The 18,342-nt window shown below is 49.7% G+C and overlaps 1 protein-coding gene across 3 annotated transcripts in view; it reads left to right on the top strand.

The window, feature by feature from the left end:
• The window catches only part of RIN3 (Ras and Rab interactor 3), a 107,239-nt gene that overhangs the window by 22,061 nt on the left and 66,836 nt on the right, over nucleotides 1-18,342 (top strand). For 2 of the 3 annotated variants that reach the window (XM_084792664.1, XM_084792666.1), the window contains exons 2-3: nucleotides 8,636-8,843; nucleotides 17,487-17,604. In XM_084792664.1, coding sequence (XP_084648790.1) covers nucleotides 8,636-8,843; nucleotides 17,487-17,604 — 326 coding nt within the window. Of the gene's footprint in view, nucleotides 1-4,171; nucleotides 4,267-8,635; nucleotides 8,844-17,486; nucleotides 17,605-18,342 lie in introns of those variants that run through there. The other variant, XM_084792665.1, reaches the window with a different exon arrangement.

The following is an 18,342-nucleotide window of genomic DNA, read 5'->3' as shown; positions in this document are numbered from 1 at the left end:
GGTCCACTTACAGGAAATGCCTAGACTAGGCGAGTCCTCAACGAGAGAACGCAGATGAGTGGTGGTAGGGGACTGGGGGATGGGGACTGCTGGGGACCAAAATGTTCCAAGACTAGTGGTGATGGCTGTACAGCTGTGACAACATTAGAAACCATTGTGTTAGACACTTGAAAGTGCTTGGTCAGCATGTTCTTAGAGGTGGTCGGCGCCAGCACGTGGCTCTGTGTCTGTCTGGGAGCTGCAGCTGTTGGATGTTACTGCTCAGTGCGACAAGGCAAAGGGACTGTTCGGCCTGGATGGCACAAGTTCCTAGGGAGGTCCTCATTCTGTCTGTCGTCACAAAGTGGAGGGGCTATGGACGGGCAGGAGGTCATCTATCACAGCCCTGCGGAGTCTCTTGATGAATCTAGATTTGCACTCTTGCACAGCACTTGATCCAGGGAGCCATCTACTGGGTCCTAGCCCATCCCCCCCTCTGTTCTAGTAAGGCTCACTTCCCAGGCCTGCCCATTGTCACTTCAGCCTCCCCTCCTTCCTGATTGGTTTGAGGCCTCCTTCAGTTGCCCTTTGCTCTGTGTCAGCCATGGGCTGAGCTCTCCACTGTGCTGTCTCCTTTACCTCTTTCTTATCTAACCTCTAAGTGGTATGGTCCCCCTGTTTTACCAAGGGCACGAGGTTCACAGGGTGGGGTGCCCCCCCCCCAATGAGCCTCTGTATCCTGGGACTGCAGCCTGCCTTTTGCTACTGTGAACATCCTAAGTCCGGCCTTTCAGGTCTGATGCCTTCACTATCAACTGCTGCTCTTTGCCCCAAGTCCTGTAGCTGCCACCAGAGAGAGGAACGGCCTTCTTGGGGCTTTGCCATGATGTCCCTGAGGTGGCTGTCCAAGCTGCTCCCTGGAAAGTGCCCAGGACCCCGAGTTTCTGGGTGGCAATGGGCTGCCCACAGGCTGGACCCTTTGACTACTTCCTAACATTGAGATGCAGGCTAATGTGGACGGTTTGACTTCAAAACGCTGAGCAGACAAAACACAAGTGGAAACAATTGCTGCTGAGACCTGGCTGCCCAGGCAGGGAGTAAGCTCCTGTCCCTGGAGGTCTTCCATCAGATGGGGTAAAGGGGTTGTTCTGGCAGAATGAACAGGCTTGGACAACCCAGACTACCTTCCCCAGCACCTCAGAGAAGAAGTGGAAGCATATGGGCTATCTGTTTTTCCGAACAAATGTTCTGAGCACAGGGCTGGTGAGATGGCTCAGCAGGTAAGGCACTTGCTGCCAAGCCTCGCAGCCTGACTTTGATCCCAAGGACCCACGTGATAAAAGGAGAGCACCAACTGGACTCCCACAGGTTGCCCTCTGTTCTCCACACCATTGTAGCACATGGGCTCCTCCTCCACATCCACACACGATAAATAAATACACGTCACTTAAAAGTTAAAAAATATCCCAAGCCCAGAGAAGCCTACAGGAAACTCAGCGATGCCTTGTGTAGCTGGCTGCAAGCCAACTTGTGACATCCCATTGTGTTACATTTGCCTTGGGTCTTTCTTTTTCAATAAGTCTTGGGATTCTGGTCAAAGGCTCCCTCACCCCCTCCTGGGAGCACCATCACCCCTGCCAGGGAGCACCGTCACCTACGCTGGTAACCTGTGTCCACAGAGGAGGCACACAGCTGTCCTGAATGCTTTTGGATTCAGCATAGATGTATTTGCTTACTGCTCTCCGTGTATTCTGGTGGTTTTGTTTGTTTGGTTTTAGGGTTTTCTCTTTAGGCTTCATTCCAGACTCCTGGGGAAGCTGCAGGAACAGAACAAAGAATTCTTGTGGCAGCTTCTCTCTCATCAACGTGAACACTGTGTCTCCCTCCTCCCTCTTCCTCCCTGACTCAGTAAAACACTAAGTTTCAGGTCTTGTGTTTTTTGTTTGGTTGATTGGGTTTGTGTGTGTGTGTGTGTGTGTGTGTGTTTGGTTTTTTGCCTTGTGGACTTTAGTGACTTATTCTCAGTGCTGAGGACATATGTCCCATTCACCTCTGCCCCAGGAGTGAAATGGGAAATGAGCACCAATGCAGTCTTTAGGATTTTGAGGTTTGGGGGGTTTTGGCTTTTGTTTGTTTGTTTGTTTGCATTGGGCAGTGTCAGTTGCCTTGTGACAGCTGTAACAGTCAAGGGCTGACTGGCCAAAAGCTTACCTGTCTACTTCTTATGGATGGGTACTTGGCGGGGAGGAGGCAGTGTGTGCACATGGTATGTGGTACACATGTGTGGGTGATGAATGTGTGTATGTTCATGTATGCATCCATGCATAGTAATATGGAGGCCAGAGGGTGGTGTTGGATGCCTTCCTCCGTCACTCCGTACCTTATGTATCGAGACCAGCTCTCTCACTGAACCTGGAGCTTGCCATTTTGGTTAGACAGGCTGAGGATCCAGGCCCAAGGATCCTGCTACGTATCCCCTCCAGCCCCAGGTAACAGGCGTGCGCTCTCACTGTCTTTAATTTTGTGCTGTGGATCTGAACTCATGTCCTCCTGCTTACACAGAGAGCACTTTGCCGGCAGCCAGCATTCTGCCCTGGAAGCTGCTTCCTCCCATATTTTTTCCTGGCACATGCTGCTGCAGCGGTGGCCTTTGTCACCATCTCCAGCAGAGGAGATGCTGGGAAGTGTGAGTGACAGCATCTCACCTCTCAGATCCGACAGGTTGTCATGCGGGTGGGCACAGCCTTCCATTCCTAGGGTGCGTCCCTCCAGGGCTTGTCTAGCTTTTGGGGCCTGAGAAACAGTTCTTAGCCTCTGCCTGTGGCCCGTTCTGCTTCACAGGAAGTGAGACACTGAGCGTGAGGTATGAGGTGGCTCTGGTGGGATGGGCAGAGTTTAAGTCTTCTTAGGAGAAGCACACATGACCACCAACGCTGAACTCCGTGGAACAGATGAGAAAACTGTTGCTTTAAGATGATTTTGATCATAGAAGCAATATGTAATCATTATAGTGATTTGAGCCACTCCCTTGCACGTCTCTGAACTGTCTATAGTAGTGCCTTGCAATGGCCATGTAGAAATTATTCTTTGTGCATATTTGTATATCTCTGCATCTGTTCCCAAATAAGTGTTTTTTTTTTAAGATTATTGAATTTTCTTTGTCAGCTGCCATAAGAATATTTAAATATGGAACTTTAAAAAAATCTTTTTTCTAAAGTTAAATGTTTTAACTCATTCAAAAAATATTTTTATTGCATTAATTATTTATTGCTTGTGGGAGTATGTGTACCATGAAGTATGTGAGCCATGGGGTATGTGAGCCATGGGGTATGTGTACCATGGAGTATGTGTACCATGGAGTGTGTGTACCATGGGGTATGTGTACCATGGGGTATATGTAGAAGTCAGAGGACAAGTTGTAAGCATCAGTTCTTGGCTTCCACCACGTGGGTCATGGGGTTCAAACGCAGACCTTCAGGCTTGGCAGCAAGTCCTTTTTACTCACTGAACCATCTCATTGATGCAATTTTTGGGAATGTTTTAGTGCAGTGGTTAGAAGTACAGATCCCAGAGCCCAGGCTGTCTCATCTTTGGACCTTTAACTTGATTCTGCCTGCAAAGACCCTGTCTCCAAGGCTCATACGTGGGTACTGGAGTTGAGATTTAGACTCTTTGGGAACACAGTCAAGTGTGGTGCAGCAGGTGTGAGGGTGGCAGAGCTCATGTAGCCTCTGTGAATCTCTTCCTACCTTCTCTATTCCCTTGGAGCCTTGTGCAGTGTCTGGGCCTTGCCAGAAGCCATGATGGTGGATGGGGTGTCATGGCTTTTTCCTAGGGCTCCCATCTCCCAAGCCCTTTAATTTCTGTCCAAGTCTGCACGAGAGGTCTCAGTTCTCCCAGGAAAGCCTCCAGGAGCTCACCAGGAAGCCAGAGCCTCTGGCTCTTGGCCAGGAAACTTCTACACTCTCCTCTAGGTAGATGACAGCCAGCCAGAGAGCCCCAGGCTGCCACTCCAGTGCTCTGACCCCCAACAGGGTTTCTGTCTCCTTCCTACCAAGGTTCATCGGGCCTGTGATGGAGCCCAGACCTTCCTCCGCGTCCCTGGAGCCAGCTCCCTCTTTCCTTGCAGAGCTGTTCAAATCATCCCAGGGAAGCTGGGTGCTGAGGAGCAACCGACCACAGGCACCTGGAGGCAACAGAGTGTCCCTGGACAGCTGTGAGAGGAGAAGGCTGTGGACCTACTAGAACCATTGCTCCAGCCATGCAGTGCAGGATGTCTGTCTTGAGGTGACGGGGCGGGGCGCTTCTGTCTTGTGGCAGAGCTCCTCTGTAACTCCTGGCCTAGATCCGTTTATGATGGCCCAGTCACTGTCACATGTCACATGTCATGCCTGCTTGCTTCTTTATCTACAATCAAAGATTGCACCTGCTGTCAGGAGAGATGGCGAGGGTGGCAGAGTCTCTGCTCTGCCAACAGATGACAGGCCCAGTGCCAAGAGGGTTCAGCCACCATCACTGACGGCAGCAGTCACAACCACAGGCAGAGCTCAGAGTGGGCCAGCTCAGCATGTGGCAGCTCAGAGATCACACCTCCTGCCTGTTCCCTGTGGACAGTTGGGAGCTCAGGTTTCCTGTCTTTCTTTAGCTTGGTCATGGCAGGTACCAGGCAGCTTTGTCCCTTGCGTCTCTGTCACTTTTTTTTTTTTTTTTTTTTTTTTTTTTTTTTTTTGGTTTTTCGAGACAGGGTTTCTCTGTGTAGCCTTGGCTGTCCTGGACTCACTTTGTCGACCAGGCTGGCCTCGAACTCACAACGATCTGCCTGCCTCTGCCTCCCGAGTGCTGGGATTAAAGGCATGTACCACCACACCTGGCTTCACTCTTCTAACATAGTATGAAATCCACATCTCCCCAAGGCTTTGGCTTCTCCAACTTCTATAGCTTAGAGTCCTCTAGGCAAAACAAAACAAACAAACAAAAAACCCACCACCCGAAGGGCTCTGAGCCAGCCTCTCTCGTGTTTACTCTTGGCACGGACCTTGAGGGACCTCAAGGAGCTGGCTTTCCTGGAAAGCATCTTGGGAGCCTTTGTTGAGTGGCTCCGTGGTGCTTGTCACTCACTGCCAAGTGTGTGGACCATGCTGGCCTTGCCTAGTCATTTACCAGCTGCGCTTAGGGCACAAAAAGGACCCTCCCTGTGGCTTGTTACTTTGGGTAAGAAAAATGGATTCTTTTGGCAACCATGTTCATGTCAGGGCTGCATGATTTTCTACCTACTTGAATTCATGGGTTGCTACCAGGACCAGATGTCTCAGATACAAGGCAGCAACACAGACGTGAGCACCATTCACTCCAGCCAAGTGATGGATGAGTCTACACAGTGGGGAGTTATAATGGGAAGAGAATTGAGGAATAGGAACACAACAGCTAGCTCTGCTGAATTAAGGTAGGCATGGTGCTACATTTTCAACAGCCACTGTTCGAGATTGGCACAGTTATTCTGTGAAGCAGTGACTTTTTTTTTTTTTTTAAGTAATTAAACTGAAGCCCAGAGAGGTGAAACAGTGAGCCTAAAATCACACAGCCTGAATTCAGATCTGGGCTGCTGGTACAGCAAGGAAGCTTCATCTGAACGGGCCTTCCAGGAGGCAAAGAACTTCATCTTAGCCAGTCTCCTGAAAAATGAAATTAAATGTTAAGCATGCAGAGGCGTAGAGGATTTTACAGTGAACAGTCACATCCACCACTTATCCTTAATGTTTTCTCCTGTTTACAGTATTACTTGCCTTCATCTGTAGTGAGTTCACTTTATTTTTGTGCATTCCAGAGAAAGTTCCAGACCTCCCTGAATATGTTAGCATGTGGGTTGTTAACTACAGAGTTCAATATTAGATTACTGTTCATTACTGCTTTAGTATAAAATGGATACATGAGCAAAGTAAACAAACATGCCTATGTAAGTATATGCCGTTTGAACTTCACGTTGATTCATGAAATCTGTTTTCTTTGCCCCTGGCTTTGGTTCAGCATGGGCTTTTGCAATGCATCCATGTGGTTATTCATCAGTGGATCTCTTTATTGCTAGCTGTTCCCTTGTGTGGGGAGTGCAGCATCTTTATCTTCCTCCATCAGTGGGTACCTGGGCCAGTCTTGACTTAAGCTGCTATGACCATCTTCTCACCCATCTTTGTATAGATGGGCTTTTGTTCCTTTTGGGAATGTACCAAGGAGTGGGACCTGCCATAGAGCCCATGTGTTCCGGTTATGACAGCCTACCCTCCCTGTCATTTTCCAAAGTGGTTGTGCCAACTTACATTTACGTGAGCAAATCTGAGAACCTTCTGACACCTGAGCCGACTGCAGCAAAAGTGGTGGGGGTGGTGCTTATCTCAGTCAACCTTGTGTTTTCACCATGGTCACCTTGTGGTTTTAATTTGCATGTCCCTAATGGCCAAGGGTTTTTAGAACCTTTTCACCTGATCATTGGCCCATGTGTATTGTCTTTGGAGAACATGTTCAGATATTTTGACTTCCCTTTCTTAACTGACTTGCCTATAGCTCATGAAGTTTGTGTTTTGCAAGTATTTAACCTCAGATTGATGGGCAGAAGTGTGTGCATGTCTGTGCGCACATACATAGGTGTGTGTGTGTGTGTGTGTGTGTGTGTGTGTGTGTGTGCCTTCCACCTTATTTTTGAGGACAGGGCGGGGTGGTTTGAATAGGAATGCCACCCATAGGCTCATATATTTGAATGCTTAGTCATTAGGGAGTGGCACTGCTTAAGAGGAATTAAGAGGTGTGGCCTTGCTGAGAAAATATGTCACTGGGGATGGGCTTTAAGGTTTCAGAAGTCCAAGTCTGGCTCACTGGCTCTCACTGCCTGCTGCCAGATGTGGAACTTCTCCATGTCTGCTTGCATGTCACCATGTTCCCTGCCCTGATGACAATGGACTAAACTCTGAACCGTAAGCTAGCTCCAAGTACATGTTTCCCTATAAGAGCTGCTGTGGTCATGGTGTCTCTTCACAGCAATCGAATACTAAGACACAGGGTCTCTCACTGGCCTGGAACTCACCAAGGAGGGGAGGCTGCTTGGCCACCAAGTCCTAGGCATCCATCTGCCTCTACCTCCTCCATGCTGGGATTGCAAGTGTGAGCTTCCATGCGCAGATTTTTTATGTGGATTCTGGGTACCAAATGCTTGCATGGCAAATACTTTGCCTACAGAGCCATCACCCCAGACCCAAGCAGAAGTCATCATCTCTAACTCAACTATTTTTTCTTGCACGACAGTTGCTTCCAACCTCTTGTCTCATAACTTTGCCTACCAGCTGGAGGGAGTGAGTTTTGAGGGAGAAAGCCAAGAGCCCCATGGGATCTATAGGCATACAGGCAGCTCAAGCAGGAGACAGGAGAAGGCTATGTAGGTTCTGCAGGGGTGATGGACAGCCCCCCAGGGGGTGGGTGGGGGCGGGGAGATCCTTTCAGGATGAGAATGCCTTTATATATTAGGGCACAGGCCTGAATTCTTTAGGAAATGGGAGCCACAGAATTTTTAGAACCAGGAAGCATAATGCTGGGTCCCACGACTCAGGCTAGAGCCTGGAACTGTTTTTCCACTTGGTCACCCAAGAGCAGCAGCCTGCAGCTCATGATACAGGAAGGACCACGGCAGAGAGGGAATGGCTCCACCTCTGTAGGCAGCGAAGATCCCACAGGAAGCCCCATGTCTGGTCCAGAGGACAGGATGTCAGGGTCTCCTTCTCTCAGTGCTGGAGCTCTAAGGAAGCGGCTTGAATACTTAGAGCCAGTGCTCCCAGTGATGGAAGAACCCCTGGGGTTCCCTGCCCTCCTCTAGCTTCAAGTCCTTCCACACTCGCCCCTGTCCCCGCCCCCAACCTGAAGTTCCTCCTGGAACAGAAGCTCCTAAGGGCTTCCGGTCCCAGGCTCCTTTTGCCTGGATGCACAGCTCTCCCAGATACCTACCTGCAACTTCTAGGCCAAAGTCACTGTGTGCTGGGGTCCCCCTTGGCCTTCCAGGCCCTCTGTCCCTTCCTCTGCAGTTTCACTGCTGGACCTACTCCACCCACCCATCCCCCCGCCCATCCCCCATCCCCCTTACCAATTTGCACACTGTTGTCACCTGGGCCTATAGAACGCTCTCAGCCTAAATTTTTGGTATGGACCAGTCACTCTTAACGCGTGGCAAGTCACATGGACTGGTGCAGATCCTTCTCGTTCATGGTGGTAATTACACGGGTGTGGACAGGTTTAACCTGGAGCTAGCTGTATACGAGCTGCATGTACATCGCTGTCAGATGTTCTTCAATTAAAAGGTTTCAAAACCCTTCTTCGGGGACCGTCTCCGATGCCGCCGTGTTCCCTCGAGTCCACCTAGCCTGGAATTCAGCCGCCGTGTTCACTCTACTCCTGTTCTAGTCAGTCCCTTCTTGTACCGTAGCTGGCTGTTCCTGGGTATGTCTTACTTGCTATAGTGATAGATGCCTTAGGTGGAGACTTGTACCTGTTGATATCATTCCCCAAAGGGCTCTGGCCATGGAGATGTTAAATGAGCGAGCAGGGTTGCGTCAGTCCCCACTCATCCACCCTCCCAAGGCTCACTGCAGGCTAACCATTTGATTCTGTGCCTTGTTCTCAGTCCTATTCCAGATGCTGGCAAAGGAGAGGGAGACAAAGACGAGGAGAAAGACGGCATGAGGCTTGGTCCGCCAGCCACCCCGAGGAACTGCATCCCACGCCGGGGCATCAGTGTCCTGGAGAAGCTGGTGAAAACCTGCCCCGTGTGGCTGCAGCTTGGGATAGGCCAGGCAGAGGCTGCCAAGATCCTCCAGCGGGAGATGGCTGGGGTAAGTCAGCTCTGTCCACCCCAGTGAGGCAGGTATAGCTGTGCAGGGTCCAGGATGCTCCCAACAGAAGTGGCTTCATGCAAACAGCTGCTTTCTGCTCATCTTTTTGCTTCCATCTCCTCCTCTGTCATACCAGCAGTGGAGAGGTGAGGTGAGGCTGGCAGGGGCTTCAGGGGCATTCAGGCATGTGCTAGCTTTCTCTGACTTTGAAAGATGGGACAGTGACCAGGGACAAGGGTGTCAGAGGAAACATGATTTAGATACCATTGTTTATGGACAAAGCTAAGGGGCCATGAGGTTCATCAGCAGATGTTGTGGAGTCAGGCTTTGAGGTAGGAAAATGACGCTATGTTTCTGGGCCTCTTTTTTTGTCTATTTGAAATAGGAGCTTTAAAATTTCCTCTCCAGGTGCTGTTCCTAATACAGGGAAGAGAGAGTGAGCAGTAGGTATTGGATGGATGGATGGATGATGGATGGATGATGGGTAGACAAATGATGGATGGATGGATGGATGGATGATAGATAGATAGACAAATGATGAATGGATGGATGGATGGATGGATGGATGGACGGACAGATGGACAAGTGATGGATGGATGGATGGATGGATGATAGATAGACAAATGATGAATGGATGGATGGATGGATGGATGGACGGATGGACAGATGGACAAGTGATGGATGGATGAATGGATGGATGGATGGATGGATGGACGGACAGACAAGTGATGATGGATGGATGGATGGATAATGACTAGAGGATAGATAGAGGATGGATAAACAGAATGTGGGTGGTTAAGTAAGACTAGCTAGGAAGATGGATCCATAGACAGACAGAGGTGACCAGATGACAGTTGATAGAATGAGTCATTCCATCTCCCATGTCCCTGTCACCCCCACACATACTTTCTCAAATGCCGCTCCCTTTTGAAAACAGCATGTAATTTGTCTTAATTATAAAAGTGATCCATATATGCATTCATTATTTCTTAAAAACAAGCTGGACAGAAATTAACAAAGTTGTCAGAAGTAAAATGTCTCATAAAAGCTTTTCCGCCTACTCTAGGCCAACTCACTCTCCAGAGGCCTTTTATTTTATTTTATTTTTTAAGTTAAAGCAAAATACACATGACATCACAGAAGAAGAGACATTTAAAGGGTACCACAGGCATTTATTGTGCTCCGGATACTATGCCACTACTGCCTCCAACTGGTTCCAAGACATTCTCTTTACCCCAAAAGACAGCCCTGTCCCCATTAGCAGCTTCTATCCACTGCCCCTCTTCACCCCAGGACTTACTATGCTGCCGCAGTCATTTTGACAGAGGCAAATGCTGCATCCTTCTAGTGTGCACACAGTGTCCCACACCCTAGCAACCTTAGGCCCCAGGGATTCACCGTGTCTGAGGCTCTGTCCTACTGTCTGCTCCAGAATGAGCCATGACCCCCTAACCACCTAGGGCAGCTGATCCTAATTCCCAAGAGCCACCATGAGGAAGTGGCAGAGCTGAGATTTGAACCTGGGCTGTCTAAATGCTCCTAGACTCTTATCTCACTGTGTCTGTCTGATACTGGGGACTCTTGCTGCCTAGCCGTTCTCATCTGGTTGTGGTTTGAGGCAGTTGTTTGTCTCCTGGCAATTGTCCTCCGTATAAAACTTGGGACACAGACTCTCTTACCACAAAATAAATAAGATCTGCAGGGCTCTTGTTTGTGCCTGAAGACTTGGTTTTGAGGCTAATGTGTGGCATATCCAAGGCCAGGCACAGAGTGGGAACACTAACAGAGGAGAAACAAGACAGAAACAAATACAGTCATCCTCATGTTGCCATATCGCACCCACACATTAACCATGGGTGGCAAATATCTGGAAGGTTAGGGTACCGTTGCATCAGTACTGAACAGTGCAGACCCTAAATGGTGCAGCATAACTCCCATTTACACAGCGGGTGGCTGGCTTAGAGAGAACAAGTGATCCCGGGATGGCTTAGTGAATAGTGGAAGATGTAAGTTGTATAGAGATCCAAGCATCTTAGCTAAGGACCGGGACACATTCTGAGACATGATCACTAGGCTATTCTGCCGTTGCCAAGCCAACATCCCATAATATACTTACACAAGGATATGATGGCTACTTGCCAAATTTATTTGATCCTTGTAGCTGATTCCGTCAGCTAGGTGTAATCAAGCATTCCCCCTTTCCAGATGACAAAGTTGAGGTACAGAGATGTTGGCTCATTTACCTAAGTCATAGAGCTGGGAAGAGTGGGGCTGGGGATATAGCCCAATGAGTTCCAGGCCCGCAGCATGAGACTGTATTCCATAGAAAAAAGAAAAAGTTCTCCGTGGGTGATCATCAATGATGCTTGGGAACCCCTTTGCCTCACAATGTGGTTCTCACAGAACCAGTGCGATGATGTCATTATTATGAAAGACAGACACCATGGGTGGTCCCTGTGCTGCAGACAGCGCCGCGATCTCCTGGGTCCACCTCCTGCAGGATTGCGAGTGGCATCCTTTGTCTTGCCTGGAGCCAGCTCTCTTGTCCTCAGTGTCTGTGTGACCTTGGCCACATCCACTTCCTCCCCCAGGACCTGCATCCACTCCCAGCAGCCTCTTCTCTGATAAGGAGTTGGGAACACTGTGGCCCTTTTTAAATGGGAAAAAAAAATCATATGTATCCAGCAACTGGGCAATCAGAAAGTCGCCTTTATTTATTCTGCTCTCGGGCTGGTTTGTTATTTTAGCTAGAATGCTTTCAGAGTTATGGAAAAGTTGCAAGCATGGAACAGAGTGTGCCCTGTGCCCAGAGAACAGAGTATGCCCTGTACCCACCTGCATGCAGGCTTCCCCGAGGACAGCAGCTAGCCAACACATGCCACAGTCACCGTATCAGCCCTGGTACATTAGTGTCAAGCGAAGCCTGGCATTGACTTTACCTGATGTCCTCTGTCTGCCCCAGGACCCTCTCCAGGGTACCATATGCCATGTAGACATCATACCTCCTTTGACTGCTCTGCTTGAGATAGTTTGTCAGGAAGATTTGAGGAGGACAGATCGGGCATTTGGCAGGATGTCCTCCATTGGAGTTTTGTCTGTGGCTAGGCGTGGGTTGGACAGTCTGGATGGAGTAGCGGAGACACAGCCAGTGACAGCCCATCATTCAAAGCTTCTGTGTTCGTCATGGTTTCTGTGATGCTGTGATGAGTGCCTGAGAGAGCCAGTTGAAAAGATTAAGGATTTGGGTGGGCTCACGGCCTCTTGAGAGGTTTCCATTTGTATTCGGTTACCATCACTGCTGTGGACCTGACGTGAGGCTGATCTATGGCAGAGAGCCAATGACGAACCAAGTCTATCACCTCACCTCCTGGTGGACAGGAAGCGAGAGAGCAAAGCCAGAGAAGAACAAGGGACATAAAAGGACCCGCCGCCCCCCCCCCAACTGATCTACTTCCTGTAGCCAAGCCACACCTCCTAAGTTTCCCCCGAGCCTCTGAATTAGCACCCTAAGTCAGAGACCTTGGTTTCAAATCTTCAACACATGAATCCCCGTAGGGGACATTTCGTATTTGAACCACAACAGGTACCAAATAGCAATGCAACTTGTCCTGGTGGTGTTGACTTTGCTTGCCCACTGCCAGTTTGTGACATCTCCCTCCCTCAACCCATTCTTGCCCTCCTCTTTTCTCTACTACTATTTAGAAGGAAAGTCACCCTGCCTCCTGGATGACATTGGAGTTCTGCCTAAGATTCATCTCTTTGCCCTTGTCTGTTTACTTTAATCACTTACATCAATATGTAATCGTGAGACTAAATTTTATACTTGGGGGTGCACATTCATTTGCAACCTTGGGTTTGTACCCCTGCTGTGGAAACCAAAGGTCCACCTCAGGTGTTGTTTTGCAGATTTTTGTTTGTTTGATTGATTGACCTATTGATTGATGATTGATTGAGACAAGGTCTCCTAGAACCTGGCGCTCAATAAGAAGGCTAAACTAGCTGGCCAGTGAGCCCTCAGGGATCTTCCACCTGTCACTTCATCCTCAATGCTGGGATTACAGGTGTGTGCCACCACACCAGGCCTTTTTGCATGGGTTCTGAGGATCAGACTCAGGTCCTGATGTTTGCAAGGCAAGCACTTTTCCCACTAGGCTCTCTCCCCAGGCCCTACTGTACAACTTTTGTGGAAAGTTGATCACAAAAGTCTCTCAAGTGGCTTGCGATGGTTGGATTTTTTTTTTTTTTTTGGGTCAGCTTGACACAATCTAGGGTCACCTGGGAAAAAGTAAGCTCAATTGAAAAAAGTAAGCTCAATTGAGAAAATGGCTCCATCAGATAGGCCTGTAGACAAATCAGTGGTGTATGTTCTTGATTGATGATCACTATAGGAGGGCCTAGCTCGCTGCGAGTGATGGCACCTCTGGGCAGGTGGTCCTGGTTGTGTAAGTAAGCAGGCAGAGCAGGCTTGTACACAGCATTACCCCATGGTCTCTGCTTCAGCCTCTGTGTCCAGGACCTGCCCAGAGTCCCTCCCATGACTTCTCTCAATAATAGAATGTGAGGTGGAAGACAAAGTGAACTCCTCCCCAAGTTACCTTTGGTCGGGCCATTTGTCACAGCAATAGAAAGCAAACAAGGACATGGCTCTTGTGTCCCTTTGACCCTGGTACCCCATGACTGTGAGTATAGGTGTCACCGCCGGCTTTCCTTTTGGATCACTTTCTTATTTTTCTGGCCATACAAGATACTGTTACCTTGTGTATTCTCTGCCTCAGCCCCAGGGACCAGCCACATCCTGTGTCTCCAAAGACTGCTTCCTTTGATTAAGGAACTCTCCTAGAAGCCAAGGTCTGTGTGTGACCCGGATCTGTTGCTATTGAGCTATCATCCCTTCCAGCTTGAAAGAGACAGGATTTGTTTGTTTGTTTGTTTGTTTGTTTGTTTGAGTTATTTACTAATGGGGGAGGGGGCACACATGCCACAGTAGGAGTATGGAGATCAGAGGACAGCTTGTAGGCCTTGGTTCTCTCATTCCACCGTGTGGGGTTTGGAGATCAAACTCAGGTCACCAGGTTTGGTGGCAGCTGTTCTTCCCTGCTGAGCCATATCACCAGCCTTTAAAGATGATCAACCAGAGGAGCCTCTTGTGCATTTGTCTCTGGTAGTGAGGGTTTAGCTTAAGAGCTGTGGGAATGCACGTTGTCAGATGGACTGGCAGGCAATGGTTCTCGGTAGGTCACGAGAGTGCTAATTCCATTCGGGCAAGTTTCTTTGGTGATACGGGGAAGCCCCATTTTCCCTCCCTTATCCTTGTGGCAGTTCTGTGGAACAGGGGCACGCTCTGCATCCACACTTAGGAAACAGCCCTGCAACGGGAACACTTGGCCTGGGTTTGGCTTCCAATTATGGCGCCTCACTCGATTCCACCACTGGCTGCCTAAAAATGTGCAGCATCTCGGCACCCAGTCCAAATGCTTACTCCTTTGGCTTGACTTAAGAAGCTAGGATTTTTTTTCCATCTAAGCCCATCCCCAGACCTGCAGGGCCATGAGTGGGGACACTCTGTGTGGGACTGGGACATCGCATCACTCCCTTCAGTTCTTGAGAAGCTAATCTCTCCATTTGGCACCAAGTTGTGTTTCTCCTCTCTGAAAGGGGAGCTGTTGGTGTGTTTTAAAAGCTCCCAAGGTAACCCTGAGCTGTGGCCAGCCTTGAGAAATGCTGCCTGGGCCTTGCCGAGGCCCTGTTATAAGTTGGAGGAATTGTGGGCTGCAGTTTCCCCTTGTCTCATAAATGAACATTGATGTGTCCTACCGTCCATTTCCAGTTCTCTGATCTTCTGCACACACTCCCCAGCTCTGTTGGTGTGGGAGCCCCGGGTGAGAGGACCTTAGCTGCAGGAGGACTACCGCAGCTACACGAACCCAGGATGGCCACTGCCCTGTCCACCTAGCCTAGAGTTTTGGCCTTGGCCAAACTAGATGCATCCTCATAGGCATGATGGGAAATTCCTCCAACTGCAGACAGCTCTAATATTTAGGTCCAAAAGGAAAGGTGAAACCAGCCATTTAGAGTGTGTCTAGACTTGGGTTTTTTAATGTATCTGTTTGAGGGGATTGCTGTGGCTATGTAATTCTTTGCCTGAGTCATTTTTCCATCCCAGCTATTGCGGAAAACATTGGCCTGTTCAAAACCCGTCCTATCCCAGCACTTGGGGAGGCAGAGGCGAAACCAGTGAACCTCTGTGAGTTCAAGGGTACCAGGGCTACATAGTGATACCCTATTTCAACAAAACAAAACAAAACAAAACAAAACAGACATCCTGGCAAGGGCATGATCTGTGGCTGTACGCACCTATAGCTCCAGTACTCCGGAAGGTAAAACAGGACAATCCCTGCAGGTTCGGTGTTAAACACTGGGCTCCACAGCATGTTTCTCTCTAGTTTGGACCACCTAACAAGGCACTGTGTCTGGAAAACAAAACAACAAAAATATTTCACACTGGCCAAGACAGACAGGGAAGGACCGTGAGCCATCCGCACCAGCCTGGGATTGCCTTGATCCATCACAAAATGAACTCTCTTGCAACCTTCTGTGGGCTGTGAAGGCTCCCCACAATGTCTCCCTCCCTACAAAGCCACTCAGAAAGGACAAGCATCCTCCCTGACAACCTGTAGCTGCTCTTCTTTGGAATTTAGAAGGGTACCACTATCTGGACCCAGGCCAGGGCTCTCACTGCAGTCTAGTTCAGAGTGCAGCTGGAGGAATCCTGGCTGCTCGCAGACATTAGACCCCAGTGTGGCATGCGGCTCAGTGGCTTATGCAGTTGAGACTTATGCAGTCTGCTTTCTGGGGTTTCCTAGTGGATTGTGGGTAGCTGATGGCAGGAGAAAAGCGGCAGGGGAGAGCCAGACAGCTGACCCGGATGTCAGGAGGTTAGGTAGGTGAGGACTCACTCGGGGCCAGCAAGGTGTAGGCATCTTGGCAATGTGGGCAGGAAGGTGAACAGCTCCATGGCTAGACACTCTGCTGAGTGTCCCAGGGTGACCGGCAAGCCCCAGTGCCTGCTTCTGTCACTTGCATTCCCACATTGCTTACCCTGTTTTCCTTCCACTCAGAGCCAAGGCCTGAAGGTCTGCAACTTGGAATCAAGGCTGTCTGCTTTTCCTGCCCCGGGAGCCTCCTGCCCATCCCGCCACTTTTCTAGTTTTACAGAGACACGTAGGTGGACAGAAACGCTAGAATTCCAGGCCTGTGCTGCCAGACCCAGCCAGCGGCATTTTACTGAGGTCTCATTGCCTAGGCAGGAATGAAATCACAGACTGTGTAAGGGTACCCATCCCAATCCCGCTCACCACCGCCCCCCCAGGTCAGGGTGGGGCTGGCAAGTCCAGCCTAGAACCCTTTTCAGCCCTCCTCCTGAAACCAAGGGCATAAGAGCCTCCTGTTAGCATAACCCCACGCCTGGTCAGGAAAGATCCTTACAAATGGCAGCTGCCCCTGCCTCAGGAAGTTCCCAGGCTTTTGAAGCTCCATAATAAGAGTGAGAAACAAAGGCCAGCTGTATTCCATATTACGCCACACCCACTCTTACTCCCATTCACAAGCATTTCCCCCAGCTCCGCGGGCTCACACCCACTCTTACTCTCATTCACATGCATTTCCCCCCCCAGCCCCCCTGGTTCCCTTGGCTCTGTGGACAAGGAGGCAAATTGACCTTGACCCTCTGTCAAAGAAACAAAGTGGCTTCCTATTTGAGAGACATCCTTGGTCTCCAAGTTCCCGACCACTGTCTCCTTGCAGGGAGTAAGGTCTTATAGAAGCATCTAGAAGCAAGCAGACAGACCAGCAACTCCTCTCCCCTTCTCCCCACTTTTGCTTCTGGTTCTCTTATTCTCTTCACCCTGCCCAGGGGAAGAGAGAGACTGATCCCCCATTTTTTTGCCTAAGCTAACTTTCAGATGGGCCATGTGTGCCAATGGCTAAGCAACCTGCAAGAGATTCTCGAGTGTGGAGGGGGCAGGTGTCATGCCTGGGATATAAAGTCCAAGGGCCTGGGTTCAACCCATCTCTGGCATCTCCTGATGCCTCTTAAGGGACCTGGCTCTCCTTACCTCACTTTCCTCTTTACCACACCCCTTGTAGATTTAGTATGAGAAGTTGCAGATTCAGACTAGGGGCAAAGGGAGGAGACAGTACATGCCATCTGTTATGGACCAGGAACAGTGAGGTCACTGAATGCTTTATTGCAACACTGCATTCATGCCTAAGATGATCTGGCAGTGGCATGGTGGTATTGGTACCCAGTAGTCGTGGCAACAGATTCTGGAGCCTTCTCCAGAGCCTCCCATCCTTGGGGGTCATGTCCTCATCCTTGGGGATGTCCTAGGATCCCTGCTCCCCAGCCAGCCCTCAACAGCTTGGCCGCACTCTTAGTCCTCAGAATTTGCAAATGAGAAAGTGAGACTCAAGGGTCTCCCATTTGGATATGCGTCAGGTTGACTTGGCTCAAGGGACAGATGGGTGACCGCCTCCCCTTCGTATTTGTTTCAGATGCTCCCTGGATGATGTCCACCCTGCTGCTGTCCCTCTCGCCTCCACCAAAGCCTCCGATTCACCCAGCCTCTGCTTCTGCCATTTCAGATGTTCCTGGTGTGCCGGGACAGCAGCCTGAAGCGCCTGGTGCTGTGTGTCCACTTCCCTTCCCTGAAGGACAGCTCACCTGAGGTGCTGGAGTACCCCATCAGAGAAGAAAAGTCCAGTAAGCTCTCACCTCACCTACCCCCCCCCCCAAGCGGCAGCAGCAGAACCTGCTGGCCACAAACCCTGCGCTCTGTCCCCGTGTTAAAACTAGGAAAGGAGAGATCTTTTTTTTTTAGGGTTGGGTCCAGATAACAGTTTGGACTGGTTAAGAGTTTGGGAGGATGCACGTGTTGGTGTGCTTCCTGTGCCCGGCACTTTATGCACTAGAACTTGACCAAGTTTGTTTTAAACTCAGCTTATCACTCAGATGCCAAAATCAGCAGACGTAGTAGCACACGCTTGTAATCCTAGCCCCTAGGAGACAGCAGCAGGAAGATTTGCACTGCATAGCTACGCAGTGACTGTCAGGTCAGGAAGTGTCAGAAATAAGAAAGGCCCTGTTCCAAAACATTAAACAAGGTCACTGTCAATTCTCACTTTCGCTGTCACGGCTTGTAGGCTTTGCCTCTCAGTAGCCATCCATAGGCAAGTTCTCTCTTGTTTGCTGAGCACAAAGGAGGAAGTAGCATGCCTGGCCCTGGATTCCAGGGACATGTTACTGCATTCTCCAACTGTGATGCATGTCATGGGATGTGGTCTCTCTGACAATCAGCTTTCTCTTCCATCAAATGAAACCAACAGTCACTGTCTTATCCCTGCCCCAGAGCCTTTGTGAAGGTCAGATGGGCAGGCACTTCTAAAGGCAAAAGTCCTGGGTGTGCACAGGACTACCAGAACAGACCTGGGCTGGGGGTGG

The sequence above is a fragment of the Acomys minous genome, assembly GCF_964271855.1.
Source record: "Acomys minous genome assembly, chromosome: 8".
NCBI classification, from domain to species: domain Eukaryota; kingdom Metazoa; phylum Chordata; class Mammalia; order Rodentia; family Muridae; genus Acomys; species Acomys minous.
This window is presented reverse-complemented; position numbering and strand designations above follow the sequence as displayed.